This window comes from Hemitrygon akajei, chromosome 1 (genome assembly GCF_048418815.1).
Source record: "Hemitrygon akajei chromosome 1, sHemAka1.3, whole genome shotgun sequence".
Classification (NCBI taxonomy): Eukaryota; Metazoa; Chordata; class Chondrichthyes; order Myliobatiformes; family Dasyatidae; genus Hemitrygon; species Hemitrygon akajei.
The window spans coordinates 90,040,449-90,063,483 of NC_133124.1; the positions used below are offsets into that span (position 1 = coordinate 90,040,449).

The 23,035-nt window shown below is 39.6% G+C and overlaps 1 protein-coding gene across 18 annotated transcripts in view; it reads right to left on the bottom strand.

Annotated features, from left to right (window-relative positions):
- The window catches only part of LOC140728745 (focal adhesion kinase 1), a 527,596-nt gene that overhangs the window by 253,047 nt on the left and 251,514 nt on the right, over positions 1 to 23,035 (bottom strand). For all 18 annotated transcript variants that reach the window (XM_073047795.1, XM_073047782.1, XM_073047790.1 and 15 more), the window contains one exon: positions 2,866 to 3,086. In XM_073047795.1, the coding sequence (XP_072903896.1) occupies positions 2,866 to 3,054 (189 nt within the window). In that variant the 5' untranslated portion in view covers positions 3,055 to 3,086. The remainder of the gene's footprint in view (positions 1 to 2,865; positions 3,087 to 23,035) is intronic.

The window sequence follows — 23,035 nt, forward strand, 5'->3', positions numbered from 1 at the left end:
TTAAAAGACTGTTGAAAAATTCCTCTCCTTTTTAAACCTTTGGTGCGCTACGTCATGCGCCTGCGCAGTCTAGCCTCTTTTCCCCGATCAGTTAAAAAAAAAGGTTGTGAGGAAAGTAGATGTTAAGCCTAAAATACAAAGGCAGGAACTGAAAGATTGAAAATGGTAAGACTAATGTTTTAAGTTACATCTCTTTCAAAGCAAGGAACATTGCAGTTAAGGCAATTTAGGTTAGAGCATTGATTAGCATGTGGAATTATGACATTGCAGTCATGGATTAGTGAGATGTGTTTGCAGGAGGGATTGGGTGGGGGGGAGCTCAATGTTCTGGAGTCCCGTTAGATATGATAGAATGGGAGGTAGTAAAGGGGGAGCATGGCATTATTATTCAGGTAAAATGTCAAAGTAATGCTCAGACAGGACAGGCTGATGGCTTATTTACTGAAGCTATATGGGTGGAACTGAGGAATAAGAAAGTGGTGACCACGTTAATGGGATTATATTATTGACCTCCAAACAGTCAGAGGACTTAGAGAAGAAAATTTTGAGAGACAGCAGACATTTGCAAGAAAAATAAAGTTGTGATAATAGGTGATTTTACCTTTCCACATATTGAAAGAGACTGTAAGATGACTGGATGGGTTAGAAATTGTCAAATGAGTTCAGAAGTTTCCTTAATCAATATATAGAGGTCCCAACTAGAGAGTGCAAAACTGGATCTCCTCTTAGGGAATGAGACTGGGCAGATGACTTTAATGTGCAGGGACAACACTTTGGATCTAGTGACATAAGACATAGGGTCAGAATTAGGCCACTTAATGCATCAAATCTGCTCCACCATTCCATCATGGCTGATTTATTACTAGCTCTCTCAACCCCATTTTCCTGCTTTCTCCCTGTAACCTTTGATGCTCTGATTATAACATACCCAATGACTTAGCCTGCACAGCTGTTTATGGCAAAGAAATCCACAGATTCACCATGCTCTGGCTAAATAAATTTTTCTCCATCTCTGTTCTAAGTGGACGTCCATCAACTCTGAGGCTGTGTCCTCTGGCCCTAGACTCCCCAAGACCAGAAACATCCTCTTCATATCCACTTTACCCAAACCTTTCACCATTCTTCTCAACTCCTGTGAGTACTGGACCAGAGCTATCAAACACTGCTCATACGCTAACCTTTTCATTTCTGGAATCATTCTCTGGCCTCTCTCCAATACCAGCACATCTTTTCTAAGATAAGGGCCCCCTAAAACTACTGGGTTCGGTGCTGCAACATGGGACTCTCATTGTGGACTTCAGTTCAGAACCACTATTTGGTTGCAGTTCCTGTTTGCATGATGTTTAATCAATTAGATAAATATGACCAATCTGCATGACCCAACAGCACCCTTTCACAGTATACAGTTTGAAGTGAATGCTCAATTGCCTTCATGATGTGCTGAATTTAAAAAATAACATTCAATTTTATTTCTAAATCAGAAATTAACTCTAAAAATTATTAGAGTTGATTGATTTTTTTTGATTAAATTTGCATCCAAAGCACAGTGATCTTGGATGAAGAATTCTGGAGCAACACAGCTGATTTTCAGTTCAAGTTGCAAATCCACACACATGAAGAGTATAATATCTACTTGTGATGATGCTGAAGTTATGGAACACAGGGATTTGTTTATTTGAGTGTATTTATGAATCATCATACATTCTTCTGTGTAGTTGTAATTATTTTAGTATAATAGTTCAGGAGCTGGTACATAGGAGCCATACATCTGTTTTCTATCTACATTGTATTCTGTGTTGCGCATTTATTATGGTAGCTAGTCATGTGGGTGGGTGTGGTAAAAATGAGAGGGTTTAGTTATGTATTCATGCTCTGTTCTTAGCAGTTAGGTGTCATATCTTTTGTTGACAGCTTAACTTTGGTTAATTACATTTGAAATAGCCTAATTAAGCTTAACTCCACTGAAGTACATTCATAATCAGTAGTTTTAGTATCACAAGTTTCATCATTTCAAGATAGTTGCTAACAAAGGTTAGAATACATTTCTGCGATTTTTGGGACATTATTATCGGATTGATCGAAGAACACATCATACAAGAATAATGACCTATGGAGTCACCAGCGGTTGCATTGATTTGTTTGAATTGATGCTACAAGCAAGCAAAAGAGTACCACTGACTTAATAAGAAAATACTCATAGCTACAAATGAATTGAGACTTAGCTGCATATTTAATGCATGACATTCAAACATGCACTACATACAATTTTGAACCAAAATAAACTAGATTTTATAATACCAGTGTCATTAACAATCCCCTCAGAAGAAATTTGAAAGAAAATTGTTGGTTGGATTCTCTGCGTCAATCAAGGCTTTACATATCCTAAGGACTTGAAGGATGTAAAAGGATCATTACCCAAGGTGGCCAAAAATAGTACTGCCTCCAAAATGACAGGAAAAAATTGACAGCTGCCGAAGTCACACTTCCATATTTAGTAGAAATTGCTGAAGACTTAAACATTTTAAAAAGATCTGAATGCTTCACTGAAATATGAGAAAATTAAGAACAAAAATGACATTGATGGGGGATAAAGGTTCATTCTTAACCTTGTGTTGTGTTGCACATTCTCCTTGTTCACAAATTTATTGTCGATATATTGAGAAAAATCTTTAGAAATATTTAAATAATTATTTAAAAACCAATATCCTTCACTAATTTTCAAGAAATAGAACAAATCCTGAAATTTCAAATGTACTATGGTATTCAGAATTCACCAACTGCCAAACATAAGCACTTCTCCCCAGAAAGCAACATTTCTGATCTAATTTAGAAGAAAGCAAGCCTACCAAATTTTATTTCACTCACCCGGACATCTGTTGCATCACCGTGCCGAATATTCATGACCCAAGATGAGGGTTCACTGTTACTCTCAAAGTAATGGGAGACCTTCAGCACTCGTTCCATAGCTCCAGGAGAACGCTCCATACTCAGACGGGACTTGGCTCCTGAACCTGTTGTATGATTCAAGTTTGGGTCAAGGTAAGCAGCTGCCATGCCTCTGCGGGTTGCTATGTGTCGGTCATATTCTGTAGGTAAAAAACAAAATAAAAATGTTGTTGCAATCTGTACAGTGTAGAATGCTATATTTAAGTCAAAAATCAAACTTAGTGGAAGGAAGTGCATTTGTCAGCACTTGTACATATAATAACAAAAAAAATAGATGTCCGGGGGTGTCTGAGTATCCAAGTACACAGATCACTGAAAATTAATTGTTCAACAGATGAAAAGTAAACTAAACATTATGTTGACCATATTGCATAAGAATTTCCTTGTTCCAGTTATACCGGGGCATGATGAAATAACACTTAGAATACTGTGCCTTGGTCTGGTCTACCGACCCAAGGAGGGATACACTTGTGAGACAGAGAGCACTGCAAAGATTCACAAAATGTATTCCTGGGATGACAGATTTGTTGCTTGTGCAGATAGTGAGCATTATTATGTTATGACCATCATCACTATACTAAGTTATTAAGCCTAAATTCAGTTTAGAAGAAGAAATATACTGAGTCTCTTAAGATCTGACAAGGTAATGCAAGGCTCATATTTTACCTTGTCAGGCTCAGAGGCTCAAAATTTTTAAGAAGTGTCTTAATCCAGACAAGTAGGATTTCTTCTTAACCCAGAGTCACTCATCCAGCATTTAGATGTGTCTTTCAGTATGATGAGTCCACACCAACTACAAACACCAATTTACATTAATCCCACTTTAGACCTCCCACAGTCCCAGAACCAACTTGATTTTCTCAATCCACCTAAATATTGAAATTCCCCCCATGACTATCATAATATTGCCCTTGTTACATGCCTTTTCTATTTCCCATTGAAATTTATATTGCATATCCTGGCTACTATTCAGGGGCCAGTATACAACTCCCATCAGGCTCTTTTCACACATAGTTTCTTAAATCTACCTACAAGAATTTTACATCTTCTAACTCTTTGTCACTTTCTCAGGATTTGATTTAATTTTTACCAACAGAGCCACGCCACCTTTTCTGCCTATCTGCCAATCCTTCTGATACAAAGTGCATTCATGGATGTTAAACTCCCAACTATGATCTTCTTTCAGCCACAACTCAGTGATGCCCACAACAGCATTCCCATGATTTGTTGTAATGGCACTTAGGTGCTGGACTCAGGACAGATCCTCTGAAATGATAACACCAAGGAATTTAAATTTGCTGACCATCTCCACCTCCAATTCATCTGATGAGACTGGTTCATGGACCTCTGTCTGGTTTCCTCCTCCTCAGGTCAATAATCAGCTCCTTGGTCTTGCTGACATTGGGTGAGAGGTTGCTGTTCTGGCACCAATCAGCAAGATTTTCAATTTCCCTCCAATATGCTAATTTGTCACCAAATTTGAATCCACCAGTAACAATCGCGTTGTCAGAAAATTTATGTATGGCATTGGAGTTGTACTCAGCCTCTCAGCTGCAAGTATAAAACCAGTAGAGCAGGGGGCTAAGCACACTGCCTTGTGGTGCACCTGTGCAGAAGGAGATTTTGGAAGAGATGCTGTTGCCTATCTGAACTGACTGGGATCTGCAAATGAGTAAATTGAGGAACCAGTTGCACAAGGAGGTACTAAGGCCTAGGACTTGCAGCTTATTCATTAGTTTTTAGGGGATGACAATATTTAGTGCCGAGCTGCAGTCCACAAAGAGCATCCTGATGTATGCATCTTCGCTGACCTGATGTTCCAGGGCTGAGTGAAGAGCCAATGAAATGGCATCTGCTATTGGCCTGTAGTGATGGTAGTCAACTTGGAGTGGATCCAAGTCACTTCTCAGGTATGAGTTGATATATTCTCATTCCAACCTCTCAATGAACTTCATTAATGGTTTGTAAGTGTTACTGGACAATAGTCATTGAGGCAGGTAAACTTTAATATCAAAGTACATATATGTCACCATATACAACTCTGAAATTCCCAGCCACTGAGGTTAGGCTAACTGATTTATAACTTCCTTTCTTTTGTCTTCTTCCCTTCTTAAAGAGTGGAGGGACATTTGCAATGTTCCAGTCCTCCCAAACCATGCCAGAATCAAGTGATTCTTGAAAGTTCATGACCAACGCATCCATTATCTCTTCAGCAAATCTCTTAGGACTCTGGGAGATAGTCCATCTGGTTCAGGTGACTTATGCACCTTAAGACCTTTCAGCTTCTCTCGCATATTTTCCTTTGTAATAGCCATAGCACTCACTCCTGCTCCAGGACACTTACGGACCTCTAGCACACTGCCAGTGTCTTCCACAGTGACGACAGAAGCAAAGTATCCATTAAGTTCATCTGCAATTTCCTTGTTCCTCATTACTTCCTCACCAGCATCACTTTCCAGTAGTCCAATATCAACTCTCACTTCCCTTTCACTCTTTATATAACTGAAAAAACTTCTAGTATCCTGCTTTATATTATTGGCTAGTTTGCCCTCATATTTCATCTTTTCCCTTTTTTTGTTAGATTTTAAAAGCTTCCCAATCACCCAACTTCCCACTCACTTCTGCTACCTTATATGCCCTTTCCTTGGCTTCAATGCAGTCCTTAACTTCCCTTGTCAGCCACGGTTGCCAACCCCTGCCATTTGAGAACAACTTCTTCTGTGGGACATATCTATCCTGCATCTTGTGAACTATTCCCAGAAACTTCAGCCACCTCTGTTCTGCTGTGATCCCTGCCAGTATCCTCCTCTAATCCACCTGGGTGAGCTTCTCTCTCATATCTCTGAAATTTCCTTTATTCCACTGCGATACTAATACATGTGACTTTTGCTTCTCCCTCTCAAATTGCAGTATGAATTCAATCATATTATCATCACTGCCTCGTAAGGGTTCCTATATGTTAAGCCCCCTAACAAGATCTGGGTTAAAACACAATACCCAATCATGATAGCCTTTACCCTAGTAGGCTCAAGCACAAGCTGCTCTAAAAAGCCATCTCATAGGCATTCAACAGATCTATAAAATCTATAGAAGTTTGTCAAAGTTTGCGATGTCATGCCTAATCTCCATAAATTAATAAGGAAGTAAAGGTGCAGCCATGCTTTCTTTGTAAATTGCACTGATGTGCTGGGCCCAGAATAGGTCCTCTGAAATAATAACACCCAGGAACTGGTCCTATGGGGTTATCACGTTCTCTGATCCTCTGAGGTATCATCAAGAGGTTAAGGATTTCAGTAAACATTCCAGCCAGTTGATCAGCAGAAGTATTTAGTACTTGGCCAGGTACCCCATCTGGGCCAGATGCTTTCCATGGGCTTCCCCTCTGAAAGTTGCTCTGGACATTTTCTTTGTTATCAGACACTTGAACAATCCTCTTGTATAAGAAGAACTCTTAAGCTCATAATTTCCCTCATTATGAACTTGCACAGATTTGTTTTAACCCAGCATAGCTTTTCCTCTGCAGCTCTGATATTTTATTTTACATTGTTATTGTTTTCCCTTATTCTACATCAATGCACAGGGTAATAATTTGATCTGTATAACAGTATGAATGCAAGCTTTAAATTGAATCTTGGTACATATGACAATGACAAGTCAACACTGCCTCCTTACACTACTTTCAAGGGTTTGTTACAATAAATTTATCAGCGATTTACTGAAAAGATGCTTTTCTCTCTTTGGGCAAGTGAATTTCAATAATTACTTAGCTGAGGCAGAATTAAAAATGAATGCAGAACAGTTATACTGGGATACAGCCTGAAATGGAAGGCTGTAGTTAAGGCTAGATAGGATAGGCTCGGTTTAGAATTATAGAGTCATAAATGTAAGTCATAGAGTCATAGAGAAGTACAGCACATAAACAGGCCCTTTGACCCATCTAGTCCATGCCAAACCATTTAAACTGCCTCCTCCCTTGGACCTGCTCCGGGATCATAGCCCTCCATACTTCTACTATCAATGTACTTAACCAAATTTCTCTTAAACATTGAAATCGGGCTCATATGCACCACTTGCGCTGGCAGCTCATTCCACACTCTGACGGCCCTCTGAGTGAAGAAGTCTCCCCTCATGTTCTCCTTAAACTTTTCACCTTTCACCCTTAACCCATGATCTCTAGTTGTATTCCCACCCAACCTCAGTAGAAAAAGACTGCTTGCATTTACCCTATCTATACCCCTCATAATTTTGTGTACCTCTATCAAATCTCCTCTCAATCATCTACATTCCAAGGAATAAAGTCCTAACCTATTCAATCTTTCCATATAACTCAGGACCTCCAGACCCGGCAATGATCTTGTAAGGTGTGAAAAACTACACACAGTACTCCAAACTAGGCCTTACTAATGTCTTAACAACTTCAACATAGCAATCCATCTTCTGTACTCAATACATTGAATTATGAAGGCCAATGTGCTAAAAGCTTTCTTTATGACCCTATCTATATGTAACACCACTTTCAATGAGTTATGAACAAGTGTTCCAAGATCCCTTTGTTCTACTCCTTAGTGGTCTACTATTCACTGTGTAAGACCTACCCAAGTTGGTCCTCCCAAAGTGCAACATCTTGTACTTGTCTGCATTAAATTCCATCTGTTATTTCTCAGCCCACTTGTCCACCTGGTCCAGATCTCACTGCAAGCCATGATAGCCTTCCTTACTGTCCACTGGTGTCAGCTGCAAGTATTATTTACACTATTTTACAAATTGTTAATATAAATGACAAACAACAACGGACCCAGCACCAATCCCTGTGGCACTTCACTAGTCACAGGCCTCCAGTCATCTACTACGACTCTGACTTCTCCCACAAAGCCGATGTCTAATGTCAAATGCTGAGCCAGTGAACCTTCTTGACCAAACTCCCATGTAGGATCTAGTCAAAAGACTTGCCTTCAACTTTCCTGGTAACTTCCTCGAAAAACTCCACATGGTTGGGTAGACATGACCTACCATGCATGAAGCCATGCTGACTATCCTTAATCAGTCAATGTCTATCCAAATAAGAATATCTTCCATTAACATTCTCACTATTGATGTTAGGCTCACAGTACAAGAGCACTGCAGGGATATGTACTTAGTCCCCTACTCTACTCGCTTTACACCTATCACTGTGTGGCTAAGTATAGCTCCAACAGCATGTATAAGTTTGCTGATGACACCACTGCTGTGGTCTGTATCAAAGGTGGCAATGAATCAGCATACAGGAGGGAGATTTTGGCTGGGTGGTGTAATAACAATAGCCTTTCATTCAGTGTCAAGAAGACCAAGGAACTGAATGTAGACTTCAAGAGAGGGAAACCAGAGGTTTCCTTGTCTTGAGGTTTCCATGAGCCAGTACTAATCGAAGGATCAGAAGTGGAGAAAGTCAGTAACTTTAAATTTCTGAATGTCACTATCTCAGACCTGTCCTAAAACTAACATATAAATCTAATTGTGAAGAAAGCACAACAGTGCCTCTACTTCCTCAGGAGTCTGTGGAGATTCTGCATGTCATCAAAAACCCTGGCAAACTTCTATAGATGTGTAGTCGGAAGTGTGCTGATGGGCTACATTATGATCCGGTACAGGAACACCAATGCCTTTGAGTGAAAAATCCTACAAAAAGTAATGGATTTGGCCCATTACATAAAAGTAAAACCCTCCCAACCATTGAGCACATCTACATGAAACATTGCCCGAGGAAAACAACATCCATGTTCCAATCCCATTCTGATATGTCAATCCATGGCTCCTCTACTGTCAAGATGAAGCCACACTCAGGTTGGAGGAACAACACCTTATATTCCGTCTGGGTAGACTCCAACCTGATGGCATTAACACTGATTTCTCTAACTTTCGTTAATGCCCCCTCCGCTTCTTACCCCATCCCTTATTTATTTATCTATCTATTTATTAATTAATTATTCTTTCCTCTCGCCCCCCCCCCCCTTCTCTGTCCCTCTCACAATCACTCCTTGCCTGCTCTCCATCTTCTTCTGGTGCTCCCCTCCCCCTTTCTTTCTCCCTCAGCCTCCCGTCACATGATCCTCTCACTTCTCCAGCCCTGTATCCCTCTTACCAATCAGTTTTCCAGCTCTTAGCTTCATCCTTCCCCCTCCTGTCTTCTCCTATCAGTTTGGATCTCCCCCTCCCACTTTCAAATCTCTTACTATCTCTTCTTTCAGTTGGTCCTGATGAAGGGTCTCGGGCCAAAACGTCGACTGTACTTCTTCCTATTAGATGCTGCCTGGCCTGCTGCGTTCTACCAGCATTTTGTGTGTGTTGCTTGAATTTCCAGCATCTGTAGAATTCCTACTTTATCCATTATCGAAGATCCTCACCACCCAAGACATGCTCTTTTCTCACTATTGACATCAGGTAGAAGGTACAGGTGCCACAGGACTCACACCACCAGGTTCAAGAACAGTTACTACTCATCAGCCATCAGGCTCTTGAACAAAAGGAGATAACTACACACACTTATGGACTCTTTTATCTCGTTATTTCATGCTCATTATTTATTTTTATCTGCATTTGCACAGTTTGTTGTCCATTGATCCTGTTTACTGTTACTGTTCTATAGATTTGCTAAGTATGCCTATAGAAAAAGAGAAAGAATCTCAGGGTTGTATGTGGTGACATGTATGTACTCTGATAGTATATTTTTATTTTAACTTTTGACTTTAATTTCCTGGATTATTTTCAGAGCCTTTCTTAAACAGCGGAACAACATTGGCTATCCACCAATCCATTGGTACCTCACCTGTCGCTAAGGATGCTTTAAATATCTCTGCTCGGACCCTAGCAATTTCCCAGGGAATACTTTGTCAAGCCCTGGGGAGTTATCTATTCTAATTAACTTCAAGACAGCAAACATCTTCTGCTTTGTAATATGTGTAAGATCCATGGAGTTGGTGCCACTTTGCTGCATTTCTACAGACTTTCTGTCTGTCTGCTGAGTAAATACAAATGCAAAAAAGATTACTTAAGATCTTCCCCCATCTCTTTTGGCTCCAAACATGGATTATCATTCTGATCTTCCAGTGGACCAATTTTGTCCCGTGATCCTCTTGCTCTTAACGTATTTGTAGTATCTCTTAGAATCCTCCTTCACCTGGTTTGCTCAGGCAAAATCATGTCTTGTCTTACACCCTCCTGAGTTCTTTCTCAAATGTTCTCTTGTATTGCTTATGCTCCATAATCACCTCATTTGTTCCTACCTGCCTTTAACCTGCTATCCACCTTTTTTCCCCCTTAACCAGGGCCTCAATATCTCTTGAAAACCAAGTTTTCCTACACCTTTTTTCACATTTCCCCCTCCCCCCACTACTTTCAAATCTCTTAGTATCTGTCTCTTCAGTTAGTCCTGACGAAGGGTTTCGGCCCGAAACGTCGACATTGCTTCTCCTTATAGATGCTGCCTGGCCCGCTGTGTTCCACCAGCATTTTGTGTGTGTTGTTTTCCTACACCTGTTATCTTCACCTTTTATTCTGACAGGCACATACAAGATTTGTACTCTCAAAATTGAAGGTTTTTAAAGGTTTCCCACTTACAGTGTACACCTTTGCCAGTAAACAGCTTGCCCCAATCCTCATATGCCAGATCCTTTCTGACACCATCAAAATTGGCCTTCCTCTAATTCAGAATCTCAACCCATGGCCCAGGTCTATCTTTTTGCATCCTTACTTTGAAACAAATGGCATTGTGATCACTAGATGCAGAGTGTTCCACTGCACAGACTTCTGTCATCTACTTGATCTCATTCCCTAATAGCAGATCAAGTATCTTGTTGGGACTTCTACGTACTGATTAAGGAAACCTTCCTGAACACATTTGACAAATTCTATCCCATCAGTTTCTTCTTACTTAAATGCAGCATACTTAAGGACGACCTTAGAGGTTTCTACAATTATGTACAGCAGAGATAGGATTGATAGTGTCTTTGTCTCAGAACATTGGCATATAGAACTAGAGGACACAGGTTAAGGTGAGAGGGGAGAGATTTGTAGATCTTAGAAAAAAATATTTCCATACAAAGGATGGTGGTAACCTGGAACAAGCTACTAGCTCTGATCATATGACAACTTGATGTTCAAACTTACAGTTTTGTATCTTAGGCAATTTTATAAGTGAATGAGTAGCAATTATATAAATTAATTCATATGGGCAAACTGGGTCATGTTAGTACTTGTGCTTCAAAGAAGCCTGCATACTACAGATCTTCAGGAAGGAAAGACAGTGTCTGGAATGAAAACCTGTGGAAACTGAGATGTGCAATTTGAAATTCATAGGTCACACCTGGCTGTTTCTTTTTGCACAAATTCAGAAGTCTGAGCACTTCCCGAATTTTGTTTTTGTTTTATAATTTCCACTATCTGCATTCTTTTAATTTTCATACATGGCTATTGTAATGTTCTGTAAAGGAAAAATAGGCTATGATTTTGTTCCTTAGGAAAGTTGTAATTTAGAGGCTCTTCAAAATAAAATTGCTTAAATAATTTAAAGAATGCTTAGTTACTTTTATATTTACAACTTAACAAAGACAATAGTCTTTATGAACTATCTTTAATAAATTCCTACAGGCACAAGAATAGGATTTTAGAAATTCAAATTACTTCTGAAATTCCATAGTTACTGGTCTTTATTAACTTTAATAGAATTCAAACAAAATAATGTTACAGTCAAAAACAATTCTTTGCTTAATTTTCCAACAGTGCTATCAATATTATTATTATTAACGACAATCAGCAAAGATCTTTTGCATTACCAACAAATTCCTAAACAACACACACAAAATATCAGCAGGCCAGACAGCATCTAAGAAGAGAGTACAGTCGACATTTCGGCCCAAAATCCTTCGGCAGGACTGGAGAGAAAGAGCTGAGGAGTAGATTTAAAAGATGAGGGTAAGGGAGAGAGAAACACAAGATGATAAACGAAACCTGAAGGGGGAGGGATGAAGTAAACAGCTGGGAAATAAATTGGTGAGAGAGACAAAAAAAAGTCATGGAAGAAAGAAAAGTGGGAGCAGCACCAGTAGGAGGTGATGGATGAGCAAGGAGATAAGGTGAGAGAGGGAAACAAGGATGGGGAAGGGTGGGGGGCATTACCAGAAGTTCGAGAAATTGATGTTCATGCCATCAGATTAGAGGTTCTAAACGGAATATAAGGTATTGTTGTTCCTCCAACTGAAGTGTGGCCTCATCACGACAGTGGATGAGTAGATGTATCAGGATGGGAATGTGTAGTGGAATTAAAATGGATGGCTACTGGGAGATCCAGCTTTTTCTGGCGGACAGAGCATTTTGCGATTTGGTCTCCCAATCTATGTTGGGTCTCACCAACATACAGGAGGACACACCGGGAGCACCAGACACAGTATATGACCCTATATACCATATTCAAGGTGAAGTGTCGCCTCACCTGGAAGACTCTTTAGGGCCCTGATTGGTAGTGCGGGAGAAGGTGTAGGACTTGTTCCGTTTGCAAGGATAACTGCCAGGAGGGAGATCACTGGGAGGGATGAATGGGCAAGGGAGTCGCATAGGGAGCAATCCTTGCGAAAAGCAGTAAGTGGGGGGGGGGGGGAGGGAGAGATGTGTTTGGCGGTGGGATCCGTTGGAGATGGCGGAAGTTTCAGAGAATTATGTGCTGGTCAAAGAGGCTGGTGGGGTGGTAGGTGAGGACAAGAGGAACCCCATCCCTGATAGGGTGGCGGGAGGATGGGGTAGGAGCAGAAATGTGTGAAATGGAAAAGATGCGGTTGAGGGCAGCGTTGATGGTGAAGGAAGGGAAGGCCCTTTCTTTGAAAAAGGAGAACATCTCCTTCGTTCTGGAATGAAAAGCCTCATCCTGAGGGCAGATGTGGTGCAGGCAGAGGAATTGAAAGAAGCAGGTGGCATTTTTACAAGTAGCAGGGTGGGAAGAGGTACAGTACGGGTAGCTGTGAGAGTCCATGGATTTATAATTGACATCAGTAGGTAAGCTGTCTTCAGGGATAGAAACATTCTTAAAGTTCTGATTTCCCTTAGTCTTCCAGGGAGTGGCATAATTCCTTCAAGCATCTCATTAATTAAAAACCCTTTCGAGCAAAACTCGCTCTGTATATTATAGATTTGCTGAACTGATCTTAACCTTTTTCATTTTCTAAAAGAGCAATAAGAACAGGATGTGAAGATTGTATTCTTATACACGCCATTAGAAACATAGAAATACAGAAATGAGCTATCCGATTTTTTAAGCTAGCTCTCACATTCAATATGATCATTACCCTACTTCATCAGCATTTTTAAAAAGTATTATACTTTTAATTTTATAAAAAGCACAGGAGTTTCTCTGTGAGCAAATTTCTTCTCTTACAAACTATTTGAAGTCACTTTACACAGTTCAAACCAAGGTATTCCCTTCTTCCACCATTCCCCAACTATTCAGAGTAATTCTTTTTCTTCCAACTCATCTAGACCACAATTAGATTCTTTCTTCTGACCACTCCTCCAAAATTTCACAAAGGCTTTTCAAAAGGTCTTCCAAAGAGAGGTATTCTCCCTTCCCAAGTTTCTCTTGGCAACATGCCCAGTTACAATCACACCCAAGAGCACTGCTTAATTCTAGAAGCAGCACTTTTGTGCACATAAATTATCTGGCCCCTGGGCTGAAATTCCACCATAAACAATTACAAGATCAAAAGCTGTTGTCAAAAGAAAGGATTTGTAGAGTAATTCAGTAGCAACACTAGTTGTAGCTGGAGCTGGCATTGAGAGAACCATAAACAATAACTTTATGGGTGTCCTTTAATACAGATATATAATAATGGCATGTAATTCAGCATACAAGAGGGGGTGGGAAGCATGAACATATGCAATTCTAAATGATTACTTTGTATCAAGGAAGAATATTCTCCATATCACTTATTATTTTTGTATTTGTACAGTTCGTCTCTTTTGCACTTTTGTTAGTCTTTGTGTGTAGTCTTTCATTGATAATATTGTATTGCTTTATTCTGCTGTGAATATCTGCAAGGAAATGAATATATACTTGAAATATATACTATATATAATATATATACTTGAAAATAAATTTACTTTGAACTTTAAATATTTCTTGTTGAGGAGGTAGATATAACATATGGGGGGAAAAATTGATGTCAAAAGGGTACAAGAAGAGTTTGTTTTGCTCACAATTAAAAACGCAGAATGGACTGTTTTCCGTTGCCAAAAGAGACAAGGGTAATTTTTGCAAAACTTCCTTAGATTAGGGAGCTGCCAGAGGACTGAAAAATAGCAAAAGTAACACATAAGTTGTTCAAAGGGGAGGTAAGGAAATACCAGGAAATTACAAGTCCTTATCTGAGGAGAAACACTTAGACCAATGTTCACAATAAACATTAAAAACTACTTTTGAAGCTTGTTATTAAAGAAGAGCCAACACTGAATTATTTAAGGAAAGCTGCATTTAACTAACTTGATTGTGTTTTTATTGATGAAACAGCGAACATCATTAGGAAGTCAAATTACAGCTTGGAAGAGAATTTAATTTGAATATGGAACTCATGATTTTTATAAAAATAAGTATCACTAAATATGGAAACAAATTCACAACAACAGTCAGGAAAAAAAAGAATGCAATAAATATCCTCTGCAAGCATTTCAGAAGGAATTTGACAATGTCCCATGCAAAAGGCTAGAAAGCAAACTTGAAACCCATGGAATTAAAGTATCAACAGCATTAGGAATAGGAAAAGTGAAAGAGGAAATTGAGATATCTGATAACTGCTTGATGTTCACACTATGTGACGCTAACAGTTCTTTGAATGGGTCAAATCCTGTGTCCCAACTCAACCATAAGCAGCACCTTTTAACCCACTGCCATGGGTTATATCACAAACAAGAGAAAATTTGCAGATGCTAAAAATCCAAACAACACACAAAATGCTGGAGGAACTCAGCAGGCCAGGCTACATCTATGGAAAACAGTACAGTCAACATTTCCAGCCAAGACCTGGACACGTTTCTTGATCAGGACCATACTCTTTTCCATAGATGCGACCTGGCCTGTTGAATTCCTCCAGCATTTTGAGTGTATGCTGTCCCAATATTGCTCAGTAGAACTTAAGTCCAATGGAACAGCAGAATCTGCTTCTGAGTTCCCAGTTCTTCCAGAAAAGTCTGTCCACTGAAGCTGCATTCATTAAGTTAACCTAAATGGAGATGTTACTTTTTTGAAAAGTTATTGCAATGTCATTTATTGAACTTTCATATGTAAATATTTTTAAAACAGTAATGTTATTGTGAGCATCAAAGACATTCAGAAACAATTATAGTACTGACACGTCTGACAATTAATGAGCTTGGGGACAGTCTCATTTGCTGCCAAAGGGAACCTGTATACTACTGCAGATGCTAAGACAGCCATGATGCTACAGCAGGCCTTGCCAAAGTACTCCAGGCTCTTATCAAGTGACTATGTTGGGAGTCATGTTGGAACAAACAATGTAACCCAGCAGCAGGTGCCCAACCATAGAAAAACTGTACCAATAACAAGGATTGGAAGTTTGCTAGTAATGATATGGATGGTAACTGGCAGAACGAACAGGTAATTGGCAGGTAAGTTTAATACAGAAGAATGAAGTTATACAATTTGCGAAAAATAAAATGCAACAGACATAAAGTTCCAAAGGACTTGTATGCAAATTAGTATAAATTTCTGAAACTATCAGGGCACATTGAAAGAGCAGTTGGTGAACTATATAGGATCCCAGTAATTATAAAGACATAGAATACAAAAGTAGAAAGGTTATGTTGAACCTCCACAAAACACTAATGTTTGACCACAAATTTGACCACAAATGAAAAACTATATCACTTCATTTTCACTTTGGGTCATGAAGGTCTTAGAGGAGAGGCAGAGACAATTTAAGAGCATGATTCTAGGGATGAAGGATTTCAACTACAAGGAGAAGCTGGGTGAATACTCCTTGCAGGAAAGAAGAGTGAGAAGAGATTTAATAGTTACGTGAAAGATCAAGATGAGTCTTAAATGGTGTTGATTTGATGGCAACTATTTCCATTAGCAGAGATGAGTTAATGAGTGGGAGCACAGAAATATAATCAAAGGCCTATGACACAAAAGGTCTGAGAGAATTACTTTTATATTCAGGGAATAGGTCTGATCTGAAATTTACTGCCAAGTTACTGCCTTGGGCCAGGCTACTTTGATTTCAGTTTTCTATATCATGTTTTTGTTTTAAATTTTCATATATTTCAGAAAGAGCTTGCAGGTCCCTGGTGAAAAAGCAGAGGATGACAACTGATGTGGCTGCCTTATGCAGAACTAACACAAATTTGGCTTGATTAGCTGGTTTCTGAGCTGCAGCAACTTCATGATTTAGCTAATATTTCAACCATAAGAGGAAAATAAAATCCACAGGTAAAGGTGGTTAGCTAATTAGAGGTGCTCAAAAATGTTTTTCAGTGCTTTTAAAGTACATCTTAAATCAATAGGCTGGAGTAAAAGGGAGGCACCACCATATTCAAGAATAACTACTTGCCTACAACCATCAGATTCTTGAGCTGACCGGCACGATCTTAATTCTACCTCACAAATAGAACAGTATACATTGCCATGGACTTATCTGTGACTGTACAAAACAAGACATAAGTGCAAAAAAACTTCTTTCTTCTGGTATAATTTATGCACATTTATGTTCTGTGTGTTGTCTGAATCTACGTGCCTACGATGCTGCAAGTTTTTCCATTAAGCCTGTACCTCACCGTATTTATGCATACAAGCTCGGCAACACACACAAAATGCTGGAGGAACTCAGCAACCAGGCAGCATCTATGGGACAAAAGAAAATAGTCGACGTTTCGGGCCAAAACCCTTCATCAGCTTCACTTAAGTAGTTATGATACTTGGGAAATTGTTAAAGAATAATATCAAAATAAATCGAATAAGGTGTCAAGTTTTGTTATAATATTTACTCCCTCCCAGGACATCAAAGTGATTTTGCTCTTAAGTTACCTGAGAGCAGGTGGCTGAGCTCCTCAAAGCTGTGCTACAACTAAAGAACTAGGAAAAAAGGCTATTTCAAAGAGGCCTGTTAAAACTTTAACTATGTTACTGTTTATCTGGAGTAATATACAGGTCAAACAAGGTAAACATGGCAAATTTCCTTCCCCAAACAACAATTAGTAAACCTGAGGCTCTGCAATATGCAGTCACTGATATCAATGCTAGCTTTTCCCTTTGAAGATTAATGTACTTAATTTAAGTTCTGATGATGTTGTAATGGCATTTGAATTGGTGCCACATTATCAGACAATCATGGTAACTATCCCTTAGTAATGAAACCATGGCTTGTTGTAAATACCCATCTACTAATTTCCCTCCATGGAACAAATCTGCAATTCCTACTTAGGCTAAAATGTGATGGCAGAGGAGTTAACTTTTAAATGCTCTCCAAAACAGGGTACAAGAGGGTAATTAGTGAAGGATATTTATTCTTGTTCTTGCCAGCAACACCCATATCTGAAAACTGGACCATTTTATAAAAAAAAACTTACTGTAAATTTAAAAATCCTGATTCAAATACTTATTTTAAGTAGTTACATTACTACGGTAGGTTACCTATTGGGTTACACTGTAACCAGTCAGCTATTTCTTTTACAGAAAAATCAACGGGCTAAACTGCAATTTTGTAATTACAAACTTTTTATACAAGGAACCACCCCATGCATTTGCAATGCTCAGCATAAATGGCAGAGTCCAGCAAGACAAGATTCCTGTTCAGAGGGCATAATCGGTAGAGAGCCATTCATACATTCAAGTGATACGGTGAAAACTGCAACAATGCAGGGAAAGAGACCCAGTGCAGAATATGACCCAAGGGACCTCCTGCATTGTTCTTCGATTTGCTAATAGTCTGTTACTAACTACGATCCATCGCTCTGCATTTGTATTTCAATCATTCATTGAGTAGAAGAAATGCTTTTGCTCATCCTGCTTTCAGTACTTTTTGCCAGTCATACTAAATTATTGACCATTATTGATCATTTGTTATTGACCATTCAGACACTGAAAACAGCTATTTAATTACCTCTTTCAAACCCTTCATGATTTAAGGATCTCCACTAAAACTCTTCAACCTTCCCTGTTCCAAATAGAGTATCTTCTAGCTTTCTCCAGTCAATTTATGTAATAATGCATTATCTTCAGAAGAATTCTAGTATCATTTATACTCTTTCCTTTGCTTTCACGTGATTTGTAATAGATATGCCTAAATAAACTTCTGGATTTTGCACTCATGTTCCCATCTGTAAAGCCATTTGCCATAAACTTCAAAAACTGCTATATTAGCCTTCAAAGATTTGTTCAGGGAATACCCTCCAATATTTTTGACTTTGCACCAAATGTAAAATTAGAGTTTTCTCCCAAGTTCAGGTGAGGTATGGTCATAATATCCAACAAACGTGAAAAAACACTTCGTTTTTTTTCAGTCTGGAGAAATAATTGTTTACCACACATTGCACTTTTTGTCCAGAAGTAAAGTTCATATCAATGTCCCAGTAACTACTTAATGACCAGTAGCCTGTTGATCAAGTACATTTGCCCTTAACTGACCCTTGCAGAATCTTCAATATTTCTGAAGAACAATTCTACCATACCTGATCTGTTCTAAGAGGTCAAGGGATTTGGGGTTCGGGAGACTGATTATTTACGGACATGTGAGAACTCAGGAAAGCTGACAGTGTTCCTGCAGACTACACGTCCAAGAAATGTGTCCAGCTGCAGTTCCTGATAGACCGCATGGCGGCACCGGAGCTGCACATGGACTCACTCTGGAGCATCTGAGATGCTGAGAATGTTGTGAAAAGCACATTTAGAGAGTTGGTCACACCACAGTGTGACCTAAGGAAAGACAGGGAATGGTGACCAACAGGAAGTGAAGTAGCAAGAAAGTAGTACAGGAGTCTCCTGCGGTCATCTTCCTCCAAAACAGATATACCAGTTTGAAGTCTGTTGGGGGAGCTGGCTCATCAGGTGAAGGAAGCAGTAGCCAGGATCGTGGCCCCGTGGGTGGCTCTGCTGCGCATGACATCAAGAAAAACAGTGGCAGAGCTGTTGTGGTAGGGAATTCCATGGTAAGGGGAATAGAGAGGAGCTAATGTGGCTGCAAACGGGACTCCCATATGGTGTATTGCCTCCTGGGTGCAAGGGTCAGAGATGTCTCGAAGAAACTGCAGGACATTCTGAAAGGGGAGGGTGAGAAGCCAGCTGTCATGGTGCATGTAGGTACTAACGATATAGGAAGAAAGCCGGATGAAGTCCTACAAGCTGAATTTAGGCAGCTAGGAAATACATCAAAGAGTGGAACCTCAAAGGTAATCATCTCAGGATTATTACCGATGCCATGTGCTAGCCAGAGTTGGAATAGCAGGATAGTTAGAATGAATATGTGGCTTGAGCAGTGGTGCAGGAGGGAGGGTTTCAGATTCTTGGGGCATTGGAACCACTTCTGGGGGAGATGGGACCAGTATTGTCCGGACTACATCTGGGCAGGGCCGCGATCAATGTCCTAGGGAGATTGTTTGCTAGTGCTGTTGGGGAGGTTTTAAACTAATATGGCAGGGGGATGGGAACCCACACAGAAAAGAAGAGGGAAGTGATACAGACACCAAAGCTAGAGTTAATGAAGAAAAAAGTAAGAGTAGAGTGCATAAAAGTAAAAAGCAAAAATCGCATAGCACACTAGATTCTAAAAGGACAATGAGTATACTGGCACTTTATCTAAATGCCCGTAGTATTAGAAACAAGGTTAGTGAAATTGTGGCACAGATCAGTACCAAGGCATATGATTTAGTGGCCATTACAGAAACTTGGTTGCAAGGTGGAAATGACTGGGAATTAAATATCCAAGGATTTCAAGTAATACGGAAAGATAGGCAGGAAGGCAAAGGAGGTGGAATGGTGCTCTTAATTAAGGATGAGATCAGGGTGATAGTGAGAGACGATATAAGATCTACGGAGCAGAATGTTGAGTCCATCTGGGTAGAGATTAAGAATAGTAAAGGGAAAAAAAAACACTGGTAGGAATTGTCTATAGGCCACCTAATAAAAATATTGCAGTGGGAGAGGCGATTAACCAAAAAATAACTGAGGCTTGTAAGAACGGAACGGCAGTTGTTATGGAGGATTTTAACTTCCATACATTGGGTGAATCAGGTTGGTCAAGGAAGTCTTGAGGAGGACTTCATAGAATGCATCCATGATGGCTTCCTTGAGCAGCATGTTAGTGAACCTACAAAGGAAAATGCTATCTTAGATCTAGTCCTGTGCAATGAGATAGGTAAGATTAACGATCTTGTAGTCAGGGATCCTCTTGGAAAGAGTGATCATAGTATGATTGAATTTCGCATACAGATGGAGGATGAAATAGTTAAATCTAAAACGAGTGTATTATGCTTAAACAAGGGAGACTACAACAGGATGAGGGAGGAGTTGGCTAATGTGGATTGGGAGTACAGGCTATTTGGTAGGACAGTTGAGGAACAGTGGAATACTTTCAAAGATTTTTCACAGTGTTCAACAAAAGTATATTCCAGTCAAAAATATGGACAGTAAGTGTGGGGAGAGCCAGCCTTGGATAACTAAGGAAATAAAAGATAGTATCAAATTAAAAGCCCATGTATACAAAGTCACAAAGAATAGTAGGAGACTGGAGGATTGGGAAAACTTTAAAAAGCAACTAAACAATAAAGAAAGGGAAGATAGAGTATTAAAGTAAATTAGCAGAAAATGTAAAAACAGATAGAAAAAGTTTTTATAAATATATGAAGCGGAAGAGGATGGCTAAAGTCAACGTAGGTCCCTTGGAAGACGAGAAGGGGAAATTGATATTGGGTGATAAGGAAACGGCTGAGGCATTGAACAACTATTTTGTGTCAGTCTTCATGGTGGAGGACACGTCTAATATGCCAAAGAGTGATGTTATGGATGAAATGGGAAGTGAGGACCTCGATAAAATCACTGTCACTAAAGAGATAGTGATGAGCAAACTAGAGGGCCTGAAGATAGATAAGTCCCCTGGTCCTGATGGAATGCATTCCAGAGTGCTGAGGGAATTGGTGGAGGTTATAGTAGACGCATTGGTAATCATTTACCAGAATTCTCTAGACTCTAGGCAGGTCCCGGTGGAATGGAAGACAGCAACTATCACGCCACTTTTTTTAAATGGATGTAGGCAAAAGACGGGCAACTATAGGCCAGTTAGCTTAACATCTGTTGTCAGGAAATGCTTGAAGCTGTCATTAAGGAAGAAATAGCGTAATATTTAGAAAGGAGTGGTTCCATTCGAACACACTCAGCATGGATTCAGAAAGGGCAGGTCCTGTTTGACAAACTTACTGGAGTTCTTTGAGGACATAATGAGTGCAGTGCATAGAGGAGAACAGGTTGATGTTGTATACTTGGATTTCCAGAAGGCGTTCGATAAGGTGCCGCACAAGAGACTTATAAATAAGATACAGATGCATGGAGTCGAAGGAAGTGTATTGGCACGGACAATGGATTGGTTAACCATATTTCAAAGCCATATTTCTTATGCTCTTATGAAATGGCAGAGCATGGTCAAGGGTTGATAGGGCCACTAAATTTTGAAAGGGATTGCTAAGATAGGAGTAGGAAAGCTGTTTCCATTGGTAGGTGAGACTAGAGCTAGGGGACAGTGCCTCAAGATTCAGGGGAGATGATATAGCATGGAGATGAGGAGAAACTGTTTTACCCAGAGAGTGGTGAATCTGTGGAATTCTCTGCCCAGGGAAGCAGTTGAAGCTTCTTTACTAAATACATTTAAGATACAGTTAGATAGATTTTTAGATAGTAGGTGAATTAAGGGTTGTGGGGAAAAGGCAGGTAGATGGAGCTGAGTTTATGGACAGATTAGCCATGATCTTATTGAATCAAAGACGGAATTTAATCCTGAAAAATATGATTCTGGGAGACTAACTCGGATAGGATATGTAAAATGAATTACATAACCCAAGAAATTAGTGAGGAACACAAGGACCTTGGCGTGCTTGTATGAAGGTGAATGGGATACATGTCTTCATAAGCCAGTGCATGTTTTTAATCTTGCAGGCTCCTTTGGATCAGTCTTCCCTATGTGACTTTGTCAAGGTCCATTTAGATTCCCTGTGCTTTGTTTTTAAAGAGAAGACTCCTTCAGTGTTTGAAAGCAAAGTATATCTAAAACGGCCCATTGAGCCTGCCCTGCCATGGAATCTACAAGCAGGGAGATTATGGTGCAGTTGTGTAAAACACTGGTTTGCCCATTGCTAAAATATGCCGTGAGGTTTCGATCGCCACATGATAGGAAGAATTTGCCTGGAGATGGTGCAGAAAAAATGCACCAGATCATTGTTTGGGATGAAACAGTTCAGCAATGGAAGAGAGACCAAACCACCAAGTGTTCTCCCTGCACAGACTGAAAGCAAACCTAACCAAGCTATACAATGTAATAAGGAACATGGGAAAGGTAGGAAGTAACTTGACTCCTTAGCAGATGTGATTGTACCACAGGGCATACAGTTAAGGTAAGAGGTTGGTGATTTAGAGGGGACTTGAAGATGTGTTTTTCACCTTGAGGCTCATTGAACCTGTAACGTACTGCCTGAGGTAATGGTGAAGGCCGGAACTCTCACATTTGAAATGCCATGAACAAAAGAGCAATGTCATTTTCTAGCAGTCAGTCCATAGTGTACAAGTGCTTGACAACCAGCTCGGAGATGGTGAGCAAAGGACCTATTTTTGTGTTCCATTACTCCATGACTCTAAATGTCTATAAGTTAAAAAGAATGCAATTGAATTGACTTTATCTGATTTCAACCGCTTAATTTTAATTTTTTTTAAAACCCGAAAAATTGCCTGAAGCCTTTTGAAAAATAAAAGCCTAAAATGTGAAACAATTATGTAATTTGTAATAGAATCACTTTGGAAAAAGCTTGAATGTTTTATGTCCATAGTACATGTACATGCAACTCATCAGGAAAATAA